We start from the raw sequence: 17,527 nt of genomic DNA, 5'->3' as shown, positions 1-17,527 counted from the left end.
GATGTTATATAGCAGATAAAAGGCTAAAACAATAGACTAAACAAGGCTACACAATACTCAAAGGCGATTGCATGAAACAACGCTGACAAACTTAATTTACATTTTGACAGCACGAAAAAATACAAACTAATAAATACAGAACTGAACTATCGAGACGAGAACTATTTACACTAATTACAATTAACAAAGACGAACGACAGAACTGATAAGAAAAAAAAAATAATAATAACTCTCGTGGCTACATAGCCCCCCTAATGAACCACTAAAGTCCACAGTTCATTACTTAACGTAACTATTGTACGACGCGAGAGTAAGTTTATCCTTTTACAGTATGGATTTTCAATTCCATTGCATTCTTCTTAACAACAGGTTCAGTTTCTCTTTTTAAGCTTTGTTTTCTCCCTCTAAGAAACACAGTTTAGTCACTGGTCTTGTAAGAATTGTGGTAGCTGTTTGCACCTTGGCTGAGCGGACTTTCCCGTCTTTTCCCGTGAAAACTTCGGTTACTCGGCCTAACGGCCATCTTCCTCGATGAATGTTGTCATCTGCAATTAGAACCAGGTCTCCGTTCGCTAAGCAACGGCGAGGTTTGGTCCATTTTTCTCTCTCTTGGAGGGTTGGCAAATACTCCTTCAACCAGCGCTTCCAAAACAAATTGGCCATGTACTGGACTTGACGCCAGCGTCGCTTGTTGTACATTTCTTCTTTGTTGAAGACTCCAGGAGGCAAATTTGGGTTGGCTCTTAACAAGAGCAGATGGTTTGGCGTAAGAGGCTCCAGGTCCTTCGGGTCACTACTGACTGTAGTCAACGGTCTGCCATTTAAGATCCCTTCAACTTCACTCATCAAGGTTCGGAGAATTTCTTCAGAGACGAGTTGTTGTCCTAGCAGTGCTCTCAGGATCTTGCGCACAGATCTGATCGTACGCTCCCAGGCCCCACCCATGTGTGAGGCTGTAGGGGGATTGAATTTCCATCTAATATTCTTCTGACGAAGAAACCTGTGGATTGATTCTTGATTTAAATCATTCAATGACTCGCGTGACTCTCTTTCCCCTGCTTGGAAGTTCGTCCCATTGTCACTGTAAACGGTAACTGGACATCCTCGTAAGGCATTAACGAATGAATCAGTGTCAAGCGAGTTCACGACCTCTATATGAACGGCTCTGACGACCAGGCAAGTAAACAAACACCCGAAACGTTTCACGTTCGAGCGACCTTGGCGTACATAAAAGGGACAAAGTAATCCACGCCTACGTATGTGAACGGTGGATCTCCTGACATTAGTCTTTCCCTTGGTAGGTCGGCCATCAACTGCTCTCCACGAACTGCACCAAGTTTCTTACACTGGAAACAGCCACTAATCACTCGACGCACAGCTGAACGCCCCTTGATTATCCAATAGAATTGTCGTAAGCTGGACAGTACGTATTCTTGACCGAGGTGGCCAACCTTTTTGTGGTGCTGAGAAATGATCATATCCGTTACCTGATGACGATACGGCAGAATAATTGGATGTTTTGCGTCATAGTTGATTAAGGCATTTTCCAGTCTTCCTCCAACTCTTAGAATTCCAGTGTCGTCCAACAATGGATGAAGTTTGCGCATGTGAGCTGGTATCTTAAGATTCTTTAACTCGGAGGTAACTCCACGTGAAGGTTTCGATGAACTGATTGTCTGTATGGCTTGAATGACTTCCGGAAATGAAAGTTTTTGTACATGCTTGATAACTTCCCGTTCTGCGTTCTGTAATTCTTCCACGGACAGGAACTGGGATCCCTCTTTCAAACTGCTTTCAGGTGTGGAGTTAATGAATCTGCTACTGTGTCTTTCGATGAGCCACGTTCTGAACCTCAATAGCCAGGCCACAGCTCTTCGTAATCTGTCCCAAGATGAGTAATACTCTATCAACCTGGAGAGAACTTCGCTTCGATGACGAGTCAACGACTGGCTGTGAGAATGAGTTTCACGCTTGATTTCTGGATCATCATCTGAAGGTCCTGATCGGTGAATTGTAGGATCACACGGCCAGAACTCTTCTTTTTTCTTCAGAAACTCGGGACCACTCAGCCATTTACTGCTTGTACACATTTCTTCCACCGTAAGACCTCTGGATACTTCGTCTGCCGGGTTGTCTTCGGAGCTAACATATCTCCACTGATGAGGTGCTGAATTTTCATGTATAACTGACAGCCGATTTGCAACAAACGTATGGAAACGCTTTGACTGGTTTCTGATGTACTGCAACACGCAGGTGGAGTCCGACCAAAATGTCGATTGGCTAATCGGAATATCCAGCTCTTCTCTTATGGTCTGATCTAACTGAATGGCTAAGACTGCAGCTGACAGTTCCAACCTTGGCACAGTCATAGGTCTCAAGTGAGCAAGGCGAGACTTCCCCATGAGAAACGCACAATGGATTCTTTCCTCGACATCCTCCAATCTGAGATAGGAGACTGCTCCATATGCGATTTGCGACGCGTCGGCAAAGTTGTGTAACTCAGCCATCTTCAAGTTTCCAAAGCAGGTTGGCTTAACGCATCTGTCTACTGTTATCCGAGAGAGACCGACCAACTCAGCCTTCCACTTCTCCCACCTTTCACCATCATTAGTGCTGATTGGATCATCCCATCCAAGTTTCTGCTTACAGAGCTCTTGTAACAATTTCTTAGCCGGGAGGATGATTGGCGCAACGAAACCAAGTGGATCATAAACGGAACTTGACAGGGAAAGTATACCGCGACGGGTGTTCGGTCTGTCTTTAAGAGCAACCTTAAATAGGAACTTGTCGCTCTCCATGTCCCAGTGGAGCCCCAACGTACGTTGCATCGGTAGCTTGTCTTTGTCTAGGTCAAGGTCTAGTACCGGTTGATCTCTCTCAGATTGAGGGACTGTACTCAGAACTTCCAAACTGTTGCACGACCACTTTGTGAGTCGAAATCCGCCTTTGGAGAGCATTTCTCGGAGCTGATACACAACTTCGATAGCATTTTCAGCTGACTTTACCGATTTTAGGCAGTCATCAACATAGAAATTCCTTCTGACAGTCTTAACTATCTCTTCTGAGAATTCACCTTTGTTGTCTTCTGCTGTCGTTCTTAGCGCGAAGCTAGAACAACTTGGAGACGAGGTCGCGCCAAACAAATGGACCTCCATACGATGATCAACTGGTTCTTGGGTCAGATCTCCATCTGGCCACCAGAGGAATCTGAATGCATCTCGGTCACCTGGCACTACTCTGACCTGATGGAACATACATTCAATATCAGCAGACAACGCGACTTGTTCTTCCCGAAATCTCATTAGCACACCAACGATAGAATTTGTCAAATCTGGTCCAGTAAGGGGCTGATCGTTCAGAGACGTTCCTTTATGTTTTGCAGCGCAATCAAAAACCACTCGAGTCTTTCCAGGTTTGTTCAGCACTGGGTGATGGGGTAGATACCAAATCGGCTTGTTCTTTACATGAATCTCATTAAGTGGCACTCGTGAAGCGTGACCTTTGGTAAGATACTGTTCCATGGTGGTCTTGTAATTTTTCAGAAGCTCACCATCTTGCATGAACCTGCCTTTAAGCGCCAGTAGCCTCTTTTCTGCCATGCAGCGATTATAAGGCAAGACTGGTGGGTAGTTTCTCCAAGGAAGCGCAATTTGGTAATGACCATGCTCAAGTTTCACAGATTGTTCCATAACTTCAAGGGCTCTCTTGTCTTCCACTGACATGCCAAGCTTGGATTGGGGAACAACTCCATAATTCTCCACTTCCCAGAACCTTTCTAGCTGGTGCATAAGACAATCATTCTTTTCTCCCACGGCCTCCGCTGATCCAACAAAATTAACGTTAAGATGGCATTCTCCGCCAACGTTCTTATGCATAGGGCCCATGAGTGTCCAGCCAAGTGGCGTGCGTATAGCGTATGGCTCTCCCTTGTTACCACGTCTCTCCTCCAACACCCAAAAGGCATCAGGGACGTTGGTGCTTATAATCAATCGAACTTCCTTCTCACTAGTACTTGGCAGCTTGATGTCTCTAAGGTGAGGCCACTGCTTTAGATCTTGTTCTTATGGAATACTGCGGCCTGAAGCATTCAATTTATCAACTGTCCAAAGTCTAACAACGTCAACTCTGTCACTTCCATCAAGTGGCTCAACAACTAGGCTTAATTCGTGACCAACTCTTGGGCTATCCTCTTTCTCTTGAGTTGTCAAATAAAACGTTTTCTGGCGTCCATGCACTCCAAGATCCATGGCTAACTTCTTGTCACACAAGGAGATGTCTGATCCACCGTCTAGAAGGGCATAGGTTTCTATGGTCTTGTTAGCGTCATCATGACTTCGCACCTTTACAGGAACTACTCTCAGGCACACCTTTCCTTCTCCAGCTGAGGTACTATTAGTCTGTCCACTTTGAAACGGGGCACCGCCTTCAGCTTGAGTTCCTTTATCAGTCACTCTGTCGCTACCTTCCACTGCTGGTGGTGGAGATGGTGGATGAAGTAAGGTGTGATGTCTCCTCTTACATCCTGGGACTTCACAAGCACCCTTTGCTAAACATCCAACTCCTATGTGGCCATATTTAAAGCAATTGAAACAGAGCTGAGCTTTCTTCATTATCTCTAGGCGCTCTTCGAAGCTCTTGTCCTTGAAACACCTGCATCTCGCTAACGAATGATCACCACTGCACGATGGGCACTTCATGAAAGAAGCTGGCTTGCAAAAAGGGGGTAGACTCTGTCTGCCATCGGATTTGGTCTCTTTAGTGTTAAATGTGCTGATGCGTTCTCCAGTTAATGTAGCACTCCTCGACTTAGGTTTTCGCCTTTCATTTTCCGATCTGTCGCGCGCGATGTCCACCACACAACCGAACACGGGGTTATTTGCTACTCTGGCTTTGACTTTAACAAATTCAGCGATGTGACTGATGTTCGTTCTTTGGCCAGTTTCCTGGATTTGGTCTGCAACTTCAACAAACTTGGTGCGGAGATGATATGGTAATCTCTGAACAATTCTTCTTAGGTTGTCTGCACTGTTTATTTGATCTAGATATCCAATGGATTCTAACGTATTTTCACAGTCCTTCAATTTGTCTGCAAAGGCAAGCAATCCCGCGCGATCCCCTGGTTTCAGAGGGGGTCCTTCTGTTAACCTGGTTACGTACTTTGAGGCAATTGTGAAGGGGTGACCAAAACGTTCTTGAAGCAGTTCTCTTGCTCTTTGATATCCAAGGGATGGATCCATTACTAAGCAACATTTGATGGTATCGTTTGCTGCTCCAGAAGTGTACTGAAGAAGGTACATGAGTTTCTCGCTTTCACTGGCTGCATTGTTCACGATACTGGTTTCAAATGATTTGATAAAGTTCCAGTATTCGAGAGGATCACCATCAAACACTGTCAATTTCTTTTTAGGCAACGCAAATCCTTGCTTCATAGCTAAAGCCACACTATCCATAACTCCTCCACGCAAAACAGAACCTGTCGCCTCTGGATGTGCAAAGGCGGCAGTAGGTCCGGCTGACCAACTCTTATACTCCTGCGCATTAGATTTCAGCCGCAACGGAAGGTCTTGAGAGCCAACGTTGCGTTCAACACGAGAATTAGAATATTCCTGATCAGGCGCATGTGCAGCTCCTACATTAACTCCTTCACTAAACGGCTTCAGATTTTCAAAAACGTTCGGTAACTTGGCTAAATCAACTAGCTCCTCATCCTGAAGAAACTTTATTTGAAGTTCAGTTTTCCTAATTTCAAACTGCACATCCAAAAGCTCTAACTCTAGCTTCGTTTCTTCTTCCTGACGTAGTAATTCTTGCCTTTTCTTCAGCTGGTACAACTTCAGTTGCGCTATTGCCTGATTCGCTTTAAGCTGTCTGATAGATAGTCTAGATGAATGCGAACTTTGCGAAGAATTAGCGGTACTTACACAGTCTTCAACTGGCATCTCATTTTCCTCACGTGCTCCGGCCTTTAATCCCACGTCCTGGATCCATCCCTCTATTCCCGAAACGAAATCCATTTTTCGACGGAAATGTTCCTTGAAATAACGCGCTTCGCTTCCCCACACTTCCATATCTCCATCCAAAGTTGAGATGTACTCGTAGTGCACCTGTTCGAAGCGAGAAAAAGCTTCATTAATCTCCAGTAACTTCTGTTTAACTTCATCGACATTTTTCGGATCACTCAGCAGAACTTCCGTAGCACGGTACAACATCGTTACTCTGGATAAACACCCTGACCTCGAATTCTTCTTTCGCACGCTTTCGAGGGCTTCTTCTGAGTGAGCTCGGCGTCTTCTCCGACCTTCAATTCCGGACAACATGTCATCCACTTCAGATCTTTGAATGCATGTAACTGACACTCCGTTACAGTTTGAAATACGTACCTTTTAATCTCGACGATTCACTTGTACATAACACACAGAAAAAATACAGAATTAACAATGCGAACTTAAACCCAACGAAACTAAAATACAACGAAAGGAATACGAGAAACTACAGGAAAATACAAACGAAAGCGTAACTACTTACAAGATCTGTACGGCACTCCGGAATAACAACGACTGAATGAAAATCACAACTACGATGTTATATAGCAGATAAAAGGCTAAAACAATAGACTAAACAAGGCTACACAATACTCAAAGGCGATTGCATGAAACAACGCTGACAAACTTAATTTACATTTTGACAGCACGAAAAAATACAAACTAATAAATACAGAACTGAACTATCGAGACGAGAACTATTTACACTAATTACAATTAACAAAGACGAACGACAGAACTGATAAGAAAAAAAAAAAATAATAACTCTCGTGGCTACAGTTACTCCTAGGAATTGAAGAGTTGAACCCCAAATAAAGATAGTCCCTAAACTGAGCATGAGCAGTGTTGACTCTTGAGTCTTTCAGTAGCTCTGTTTACTGTGGGAGGAATGTGGTAATGTTTGCTTTGGTAATTAGAGTAGATTGTGTAGTACCAAGTAGAAATAATTGTTTCAGTTATTGTTGCACGATTAAGATGTTTTTTTTTGTAATCCTAATTTTTCAATTTTTTTGTTTATTTTTAAATACAAAGAGTTTTATGTAGTACAATCTGTCAGTTAGTCTGGTGTTTTATCTGAACATAATCTGTTTTTTTTAATTTTTGCATGTTTTAGAGTGGGTGAAATATTGAATTATATCATTGTAAGAGGTTTGTTAGAATTAACCTGTTCTTTGTTTTCCTTGCTCTTTTAGCTTCTACATTATTGGGGTAAGAAATTTCCCTTTATTAAAGTGATGTTACTAAATTTTATGGGTAAGTTATTTATGGACTAAGATGAGTTTAAAGTCCATAAAAATGGATAAAAATATCGAGGCTGATATCCAACCATGTTGACTGATTATGCTTGTTCAGTAAAGCTTGTTCAGCAAAGGATGTATTATATAGCTTTATTATATAGCTTTATTAAGAGTCAAGAATGACTTGTTTGTGACGGGTATGTGACAGAATTGCTAAGGTAGAGTGACCTACTGTAGCGTGACCTATTGTAGCGTGATGTAGCTCTGAGGGGTTGCATGACGAGACTAACCGACTAGTTTTGGTACTTGGTAACTTTAAAAAAACACCCTATTAAATAAAATGAGTACTCATACATACTCGTCCATTTTATTGTGTTTTGAGATAAAAGTGCAGTAACATGCCCGTGGGTAGCTAAGCTAAACTAGGCGGGTGATGTTTACAGGAAATAGATACAACTAAATACAGCTAAAAGTAACAAGAGAACTAAGAAAAAGCTAGAATTGGCAGCAATGACTAGAGACTACTGATAAACTAAATTATTAAATGACAACAGTCTTGACGGGAAATTACTGATACATTAAACGATATAATTGAATACATATTAACTGATCAATCAAGAGGAAGATAAATTAAACTTAACTTTTTGAACGATTTCTGGAAGATCAATCTAACAATCTTCTAAAGTTAGGATCTCAAAAAGTGTTTGTTTTATTTTTCTCTTGAAGGCATTTTTTGAAAGTTTTCTAAAAGATACAGGCATTTCATTCCATATTTTTGTTCCGATTCTAGAAAATGAATTCACTTGAATTGAGAGTCTGGAACTTTGTGTGTAAAAGTTATTAGAGGCAGAGGATCGAGTATTATAAGAATGAATATCAGAGACATCTTGAAAAAGATTTTGAATGTTTCTAGGAGCATTACTGTATCTTATTTCAAACATAAGGTTAGCTAAATACCCATAATACAAAAATTTCAACGGTAAGACACCGGCGTCGATAAATAAAGGTATTGCATGCAGATTTCGCTCAGGGAAGTAGATAAAGCGAAGAGCTCGCTTTTGAAGCTTGAGAAGCTTTTCAAGGTACAATTTATATGCTTGACTCCGGGCCGTCAAAGCATAGGTTAAATAAGGAGCAACAAGGGATCGATAAATGGAAGAGTGTGTCTTGGCAGAAAATGCCGTAGTTTACAGATCAATCCTACAGTTCGACTCATTTTAATAGCCACGTGGTCAATACGATGTTTCCAGGAAAGGTTATTGACAATTATTGTACCTAGATATCTCACTAATTCTTTACATTCTAGAGCTACATTCTTATTTTGATCGTTGTCGAATACCATTATTTTGGGGTGATAGGTAAGTCTTCTCTGAGTCGGTCTAAAAATTACGAAATTTGTTTTTTAATATTCAAGGTTAGTTTATCGGCCGTTAACCAATCGAATAACTTACAGAGTTCCTGATTTACAGTTGACTCCACGAACTTGAGATTTTTGTCAGCGGTATACAACATTCGTGTCATCAGCGAATAAAAAGAATTTAAGTTTTTCAGAAGATTCTTGGGTATCGTTGATATAGATTAAAAAGAGTAATGGGCCTAGGACAGAACCTTGCGGCACACCGCAAGCGGTATTTTCTCGTTTAGATATAGAGTTTTGGGTGAAACCTACTTCTGTTATGAATTATAACACGATTAAGCGTGTAAATGCCAATTTCATCTTTATTGTGGCCTTACTTGATTCGTTCGAGGCATTACTTGTCTTAGAAAATAGTCGTAAATAAATGTTTACTGAACCCGACGTATCTTTGTTCTCGAGTTACTTCTGATATAAGCCGTCGTCTGAAGTGGCTATCAACCTCTTATCGCCTCGTTAACAATATTTGACTCCCTTTAAACAACGTTTAGTCTATTGTTGATTATGTCAATTCTCAATCGATGTATATGCTATATGTTGAGAGACTCAATTTATTTTATGATTCTGTCCTGAATATCTTTACCAAGCCTTCAAATACTTTACAATAATTTCCAAAACGTTCCGGAATTTCCGCGGACGTGGGTTAAAGATGTTTACCCTGAAGGAAAGGGGTAAACATTGTCCTTTGATGTCATTTTTCATCTCTTAACGATATTTTTAAAGCCAGTCAGACAGAGCCTTTATTATTAATGCGTCACTCCAGAGAAGTGTCGTGAAGTGTGCAGTCAAAACACCCCAAACTCACGAAATTTGTTTGATCCCTTGCAATAAACTGTGTGAAAAGAGTGCTGAGAAACATAACCGTTTCATCCCGCACCAGTTGAAAACATTGTGGGAGAAAAACCGTTATGTTTATAACGAGTAGTTACTAAGAATTGCAGATATCAAATTGTACACCCATTCATGTTAGTCTCTACAGTGGTTTATTTGTGCGGCATTGGTCTTTACCCACAGTGCTGCGATCATGCGCAGACAATCAATCCTCATCTCCTGTGAGACATTAGACAACAACAACTATGAATCTGACTCCATTAAACCCTGTTTTGTGGAGCATGTTATGCCTAACCCCAAGTGGAATTTACCTGGCCGAAATCAACCCTAACGGTTCGGCGCTAGTTGGCTTTTTGCCGTCGATGAAAAACTGCATGCTATTTACAAACCTCTGCCTCTTAGTAGCAGTTATAATGGACATACAAAAAAATTACAACTATCCGGTCCACGTCCACATTCTGGGCGTATTTAAGCACATTTTAAGTATATGAGGACGTGTTATGCAAGTCTGGATACAGCTATATCACTCGTGAGTGTGTGACAAATATGAAATAAACCGTAAACATGTTCTTATTGCTTCTTCTCCGGGTGTTGTTCCAACTGACGCATGCTGCGGGAGAGGTTGAGGACGATCAACCTCCGCTAATAATAGTATCACTGGATGGATTGGATTGGCGAGTTTTGAAAGGTCAACTTTCCAAAACTACCAATTTGAACTTCATTGCTCTAACTGGAGTCAGAGCCGACTACATAAGGAATGTTATGCCTTCCTCTACATGGCCCAATCACCAAAGTATCCTCACTGGTCTGTACCCGGAAAGTCACGGTATTGTGGATAATGTATTCTGGGATCCGGTTTACGGAGAACAGTTTATTTTCGGCTATGACTGCTCAAACTTTGATCCTAACTTTTACAATGCATCAGAGCCAATATGGCTGAGTCTGCAAAACCAAGGAGGACGTAGTGCATCGTACTTTTGGCCTGCAACAACAAGTTATCAAGTCAAACCCACGTACTACCAAAGAGAAACTTGTTTGATTAACTGCAGTGCAATCGATCCTGAGGACCTTTCAAAGTTTAGGAATAGAACTTTGCCAGGCTTTCCGCCATATGTCCACTGTGCGTTTAACTTGAAAGATCCGTGGTCTCCACGTGTTGATAAGGTAGTGGAATGGCTGCGACTAGGCGATCCACCCCATTTCATCGCTTTCTATTTCGAACAGCCCGATAAAGCAGGTCACGTGTACGGACCTTTCTCAAACGAGTACAAGCAAATGATAAAACATGTTGATGAAAATGTTGTTGGATACTTACTCAAGCGTTTAAATGAAAGCGGTTTTCTGCAAAAAGTGAACTTAATAGTGGTTAGCGATCATGGAATGGATAACTCATCGTCTAGTCGTCGAGTGTGCTTGGATGATTACATCGATCCCTCAAGCTACACTTTGTTGGGTTTAGGCTCTGTACCGGTACACATCTGGCCCAAACCAGGAATGATAGACATCATATATCAAAACCTCACAAGAAATCCAATACCTCATGTCCGGAAAGTGTACAGAAAAGAGAACATACCAGATGAGTATCATTGGAAGAATAATCGCCGAATTCCACCGATCTACGTCGAGACTGAAGTTGGTTGCTCGCTCCCGAAATGATCCTCCGATAGTTTTAGGATCACATGGCTGGTCACCAGAGCAGTCAAAAAGCTATTCAATATTCTACGCCCGCGGTCCCGCTTTCAGGGAAGGTGTGGTAGTGAACCCTTTCAATACCGTAGATCTGTACCCCCTGATGAGCAAACTTCTTAGAATAAACCCGCGTCCAAATAATGGCTCCATGGAAAACATCACAGCTCTCCTAAGGCACCCACCCTTCAGGTCAGTCAGGAGTTCGTCTCTATTCGAGGCTTGAATCGGTTAGCATTTCTTTTGAACTAAGTAATTATCATTTAATTTTTTTCTTATTTGTGGGAGGGACTAAATGGCCTATTTTAAATTACGGGAAAAAATATAGGAAGTTTATTGCATTTTTCAATATTTGGCTCAGAATATGTCGGACAGTTTTAAAAGTTATGAATAAGTAAGTTTTTTGAAATAACACGCATAAATTATTCACTGTCAACTGATCACATCATTTTGTATTTCCACAAGATGATGTAATTTAACTGAAGTAGATTATTGTAAGAAATATACAACTTTTTTTAGAGACATGTTTCGGCATGCTTATGCCATCTTCAATCAATGAGTAACTGAACGTGAGTAATTATATAACAGACAAGTAGATGAATAAATCTTAATAAATCTGAATAAATCGATCTCAACAACAAGTTTCTCATTTCCTTTGATGTTGAAAGTCTTGTTACCAATATTCCGTTAAATGAAACTATCGATATTGCTGTTGATCTTATGGGGTAGCGATGCATGGGTTCTCCGTTAGCACCCATCCTAGCTAATCTTTTTCTTGGTTTCCCCGAGGAAACATGGCTAAATAATTTTAACCATTCGACTCGCCTTCTACTTTCTAGGCGTTACGTTGACGACACCTTTTATGTCTTCCACAATGAACAGGATGCGAGGTCATTTTTTGATTAAACTAATTCACAGCACCCCAACATTAAATTCACTTTCGAAAAAGAGCATGATGGTAAACTCTCCTTTTTTGATATATTTATCGACAACTCTTCGAATGATTGTGTTTTTTCAGTTTTTCATAAAAAAACCTACACTGGTCTCCTAACAAATTTCTTCAGGTTTATTCCATCATGCTACAAAATTGGCCTTATCCAAACTCTTATTGACCGTATCTACAAAATTAACAACACCTCTTCCGGCCTTCAAAACGATCTTAAGAAACTTTCCGACAATTTAAAACGTAATTCTTTTCCTTCGCATATTATTGAAAGAACTTTCAAGCGGTATCTTGACGGGTCCTCCTCTCAAAATAGCCGGAACAATGATGACAATAATACACTTTACCTCAAGTAAACTCCCTTTTGTCGGCTATTATTCTAAAATAGCGAACCTTAAACTCCGACAACTCACCAAGCGCTTTTGTAAATCGGACCTAAATATCAAACTAGTTTTCACTTCTTTCAAAATTAAAAACATGTTCAGTGTTAAAGATCGTACTCCTGTTGCTCTAAAATCCATGGTAGTTTATCACTTTTCTTGTGCGGGATGTAATTCCCGTTATATTGGCGAAACAAGTCGCCACTTCTCTACTAGGATATAGGAGCACACGGAAAGCGATAAAAACTCGCATATTTTTAAGCATTTTAACACACTTCGATTATCCTTGACGCCTATTTGCCTTTGATTGAGCGTCTTATGCTCAGTGTTAATTAAGACATTACACATTAGATGCATAATGTCATGTGTGCAACCAGGACGCGCCTGTTTTACAGTACTCTAACAATTAAGTGGCTATCTCTACTTCAAAGAGTTTAAAAGCTGACGTTTTGAGCGCTAGGTCTTCGTCAGAGCTTCGTCAGCCCTTCGTCAGAGCTTCGTTAGCCCTTCGTCAGAGCTTCGTTAGCCCTTCGTCAGAGCTTCGTTAGAACAAATACTCCCTTTCTTGCTTTAGTATTCTGGATTCTGCCAACAACTTAATTGATTTAAAACTCGATTGATTTAAAACTCAAGGAAGCTTTTTATGTAAATAAGATCAAACCTGAACTTAACAAACAATTACAGCATTATCTTTTCTAGCATTTTAGTTCACACCTTTAATTTCATGTTTGTTGTCACGCTGTAATTAGTACCTGCTTTTGTATTACATCATACCGTAAATATTTTATTCATCTACTTGTCTGTTATATAATTACTCACGTTCAGTTACTCGTTGATTGAAGATGGCATAAGCATGCCGAAACATGTCTTTAAAAAAAGTTGTATATTTCTTACAATATTTATCCTACCTGCTACTACTACGACCTTATGAAGTAGATCTATGAAGAAAGGGAGTAAGTGCTAAAGAAACTGTGGTGCTGCGTCGATGGGAGTGACGAGGTAACTTTGGTTTTATCAATTGAGTTGATAACGGAAATTGGCCACCGTAAAGAGTTTAAAAGCTGACGTTTCGAGCGTTAGACCTTTGACAGAGCGAAGGGCTAAGGAAGCTCTTACGAAGGGCTAACGAAGCTCTTACGAAGGGCTAACGACGCTCTTACGAAGGGCAAACGAAGCTCTGACGAAGGGCTAACGAAGCTCTGACGAAGGGCTGACGAAGCTCTGACGAAGACCTAGCGCTCGAAACGTCAGCGTTTAAACTCTTTGAGTACTGTAAAACAGGCGCGTCCTAGTTGCACACATGACATTATGCATCTGATGTGTACTAAGTCTTAATTAACACTGAGCATAAGACGCTCACTTATAGGCAAGTAGGCGTCAAGGATAATCGAAGTGTGAAAAGGACAGCTAATAAGTCAGCATGCGCATGTTGCAACGATTAGATCACCCCTGATGAAGGCACAAGACAGGAGTGTCGAAACGTTGGGTCTATGAATTGTAACTTCTTGGTTACGTTCATTAACGGTTTAAACCAGCGTAGCATCAAACCATGTCTGATTGTCCACCTGGTTGCTTTGTGGACTTTAATTAATATATCAAAGGATAATAGATTTGCGCCGAGTTCAATCCTCCATGGAGTTGCTTGTTTCAAAAGCGCTGTTGCGGTACGAGGTTTTGCTTTCACTCTTAAAGATTGTCATTGGCATTTTTTGATTGTTCTTCTCTGATCCTAACAGAAGTAGTCATAATCTCCACGCTGTTATCTTTACATTTCCAAGAACACAGACAAGGAGAATATATTTGACGATCAAGAGCTGTGGAAATTATTGATAATTTGCTTCATTCTCATGACCTTTACATTTGATTCAAAGGTGATTCTGTAAGGAGAAATTAGAAGTCAGTCACTCTGAGAATTTTAAGAGTTAACTGACCACCGTTGTTCCCTTTGGGTCTTTTCGAGTTGCCTTGATATCTTTCTTCTCGGCGGGATAAACCTCCATTTGATTCCAATTTCTGATCTACTCGGCCTGTAATATGTCTTGCACATCGAACGTGACCATCACTAGCGCCTTTTGTAGGAGGTTTTAATCGCCTTTCTCGATCACCAAATTCTTTAGTTCGCACGCTTGAGTATTTGCTCTCGATCTCTTAACCCAGATGTGTGGGGCAAAATCTTTTAGGGCGTACATCGCGGCTGCAATGTGCGTACATCCCCCATCTCGACCACCTTTTCAATTACATCTTGCCTAAAGTACATTGCCTCAGTTTGCACCTTTACCCTCAAGAATAAACCAGAGATCGTTGTTTCCTTACTCCGAACTGGTCAGCTCAGACGACCACCACAAACGTATAATATTATCCAAACTTTAATGATTATTCGATCTAAGAGAAATACATTTGTAATTCGAAATCAGAAAACGCAAATTTAGTCTTAATCTCATGGCAAAATTCAAGAAAACATCATCATCATCATCATCAAGGCAAAAATTAATGGTTGAGGTAAAGAAATGTAAAGATAGATCTAAATATAAATAAATACTTCTACCGAAACCAACGACGAAACAGCCATATGTCCCCTCAGCTGTCTAAATTATGCAATAGTTTTTATACAACAAGTTGCGTAACAGATCGAAAGGTTAAACTCGACCTATAGCTGGACAACTACGTACAACTAAGTGCATTATAAATCCGCACTAGCCTTCCTTAATAAATGATGACTACGGAATGGAAAAGAGCACAGGGAAGATAGCTTTGTATGCATGCAAAACCAACTCAGAAAATATATTGCTTTGGTAAACACTACTTTTGGAATGCGAAAAAAATCTTTAACTGTTTCCGGTGGAGGCTTATAACCTACGTTTGATCGACAAAATAAAAATAGAATTTACTTTTATTATCACTGCACCCAGGAATAATAAATAAATAAAGGACTATAATGTACACCTCTTTAAAATAATAAATGTAAGCAGTCTTCCCTTAGCTTAATACTCTAATCGTAAGGAAAACCAATTAAAGCATTCCGTTATCACTCCGATTGAAAAATGTCAAAACAAATCAAGGCTATCAGTTTTCTTAGCATGGCGTCCATGATGGTCCACACAAAATCCAACTTGTCACGTACTTTTGAAATGTTCAAAAACCCTTTGCAGTTAAACTCTCATTGAAAAGTGAGCGCGAGTCAGAAAAGAAAAGAGAGCTCGGCATTCTACATTTCTCGCACGTCATAACACTACTTAACATTCAGGCACCAACGCGTGCAAACTGTGGGAAACCAGGAAGCCGGCAAACCGTGGTAGAATCAAGTCTTGTTGCTATTTTAATAAAAGCTTTCATGAAGGAAAACAAATAAAAGCGATATCAGCTGGGGAAAAATAGGAGAAACTTACCGAATTGGCTCTGCTTTACGGCAAGGGGAAGTGAAGGTCTTCAACACAGCAACTACACTAAAGTGATGGTTTCGCGCCATTCTTCACACTCGATGACGTCATGCCCCCCAGCAGATCGCTATCTCGCCGAAACCACCAAAAATACAAATCGCAAATGGAACAGCGTAATGTTGAATGGCACAGCGTACATACAAACAGTGTAGCGTTGCGTGAAATGGCTCAGCGTGATGTCACATGGCACAGCGTACACACGAATGGTGTAGCGTTACGTCACTAAACCGTTTGTGTGTACGCTGTACCATTCCACATTACGCTGAGCTATTTCACGCAACGCTACGCTGTTTGTATGTACGCTATACCATTTGACATTATGCCGTACCATTTGACATTACGCTGAGCCATTTCGCACAACGCTACACCATATTTGTGTGTACGCTGTACCATTCCACATTACGCTGAGCCTTTTCACGCAAGGCTACACTGTTTGTATGTAGGATGTACCATTCGACATTATGCTGAGCCATTTTAGCCAAAGCTACACCGTTTGTGCGTACGCTGTGCTACTCCATATTATCCTGAGTCATTTGACGCAAAGCTACACCGTTTGTGTACTGTATTGCATATGAGTGCTAGACTATTTGCAATTTAGCTGGTCCATTTCACAATTTCATGTTCCAACTCGACATGGGCAACTAGACCGTTTATCATTTGGCTAAACTATTTATGTTTAGGCTGTTCTATTTCACGAAGGAAACCTAGACTGTCTATAATTTGGCCATGCTATTCCTTTATTAGCTATGCTATCCTGCAGCTGATCCTTAAACCATCTTTGTATTTACTGATCTATTTGACATCCTTGTATTTTTGGTGGTGACGGCCGCTCATACACGACCATGGCACCTTTCATTTCTCCCTTTCTGTTCCTTTTCAGTTTTTCTCTCTATTCTTGTTTGTTTTCAGGAGCTATCGTTATTCGATCTATGTAACCATCGGGAATTGAGCTACAGGTAATTACGGGTTCAAATGACTTTGTTTTGTCGCCAGTTTTTTCGCTGAAGCCATCCCCTCCGCCAAGCACTCTTCTTAACTTTGTGCAGGTTGTAGCTTCGTCCCCAGGGCCTGATCGAAAAATGACTGAGAGAACCCTGGAGACTACTAGGGCCTTCAGCATCGGGTGATGCTATATCGAAGGCGCTCGTCGAGGGTAAGAGTAAACGGTAAGTTTGGTCAGTGGGGAAATTATGAAACCCGCGAATATTTGCGAAAGCCCGCGAAAGGATGAAATTTAAAACTGAAAACAGTTTTTCAGTGAGACACTAAAATGCGTAATCATGGCGGCGACTATTCAATCGTCTTTAAACAAATCGGAGATTGAGTTCCTTGAGGAAAACCTTGAAAATTGTTCTGTTAAAAACCAGTACTCACATCTACTCCTTTTTTTTTTTTTTTTGTCAAAGCGTCTGTAAAACTATAAATAACGGAGTCAAATCTGAACAGATTCAAAGTCTAATAATCTGATAAGTAAAAGCATATCTAAAACTATACAGAAAAGAGAAAGGTGAATGGCAAATCTAGAACCCTAATTCTAGATTTTAGTTAATTTTACAA

General features: G+C 40.7%; 1 protein-coding gene and 1 pseudogene across 1 annotated transcript; one reads left to right on the top strand and one right to left on the bottom strand.

Annotated features, from left to right (window-relative positions):
* Positions 1 to 4,053: 4,053 nt before the first annotated feature.
* Positions 4,054 to 6,815, bottom strand: LOC148719706 (uncharacterized). The gene has a single exon (XM_088737314.1). It carries the CDS (start codon positions 6,315 to 6,317, stop codon positions 4,062 to 4,064), a length of 2,256 nt encoding a protein of 751 aa, XP_088593440.1. The 5' UTR covers positions 6,318 to 6,815; the 3' UTR covers positions 4,054 to 4,061.
* A 3,084-nt stretch (positions 6,816 to 9,899) lies between these two features.
* On the top strand, positions 9,900 to 11,866 carry LOC148719705 (ectonucleotide pyrophosphatase/phosphodiesterase family member 5-like; annotated as a pseudogene).
* Positions 11,867 to 17,527: the final 5,661 nt, after the last annotated feature.

The sequence above is a fragment of the Stylophora pistillata genome, chromosome 11, assembly GCF_964205215.1.
Source record: "Stylophora pistillata chromosome 11, jaStyPist1.2, whole genome shotgun sequence".
NCBI classification, from domain to species: domain Eukaryota; kingdom Metazoa; phylum Cnidaria; class Anthozoa; order Scleractinia; family Pocilloporidae; genus Stylophora; species Stylophora pistillata.
This window is presented reverse-complemented; position numbering and strand designations above follow the sequence as displayed.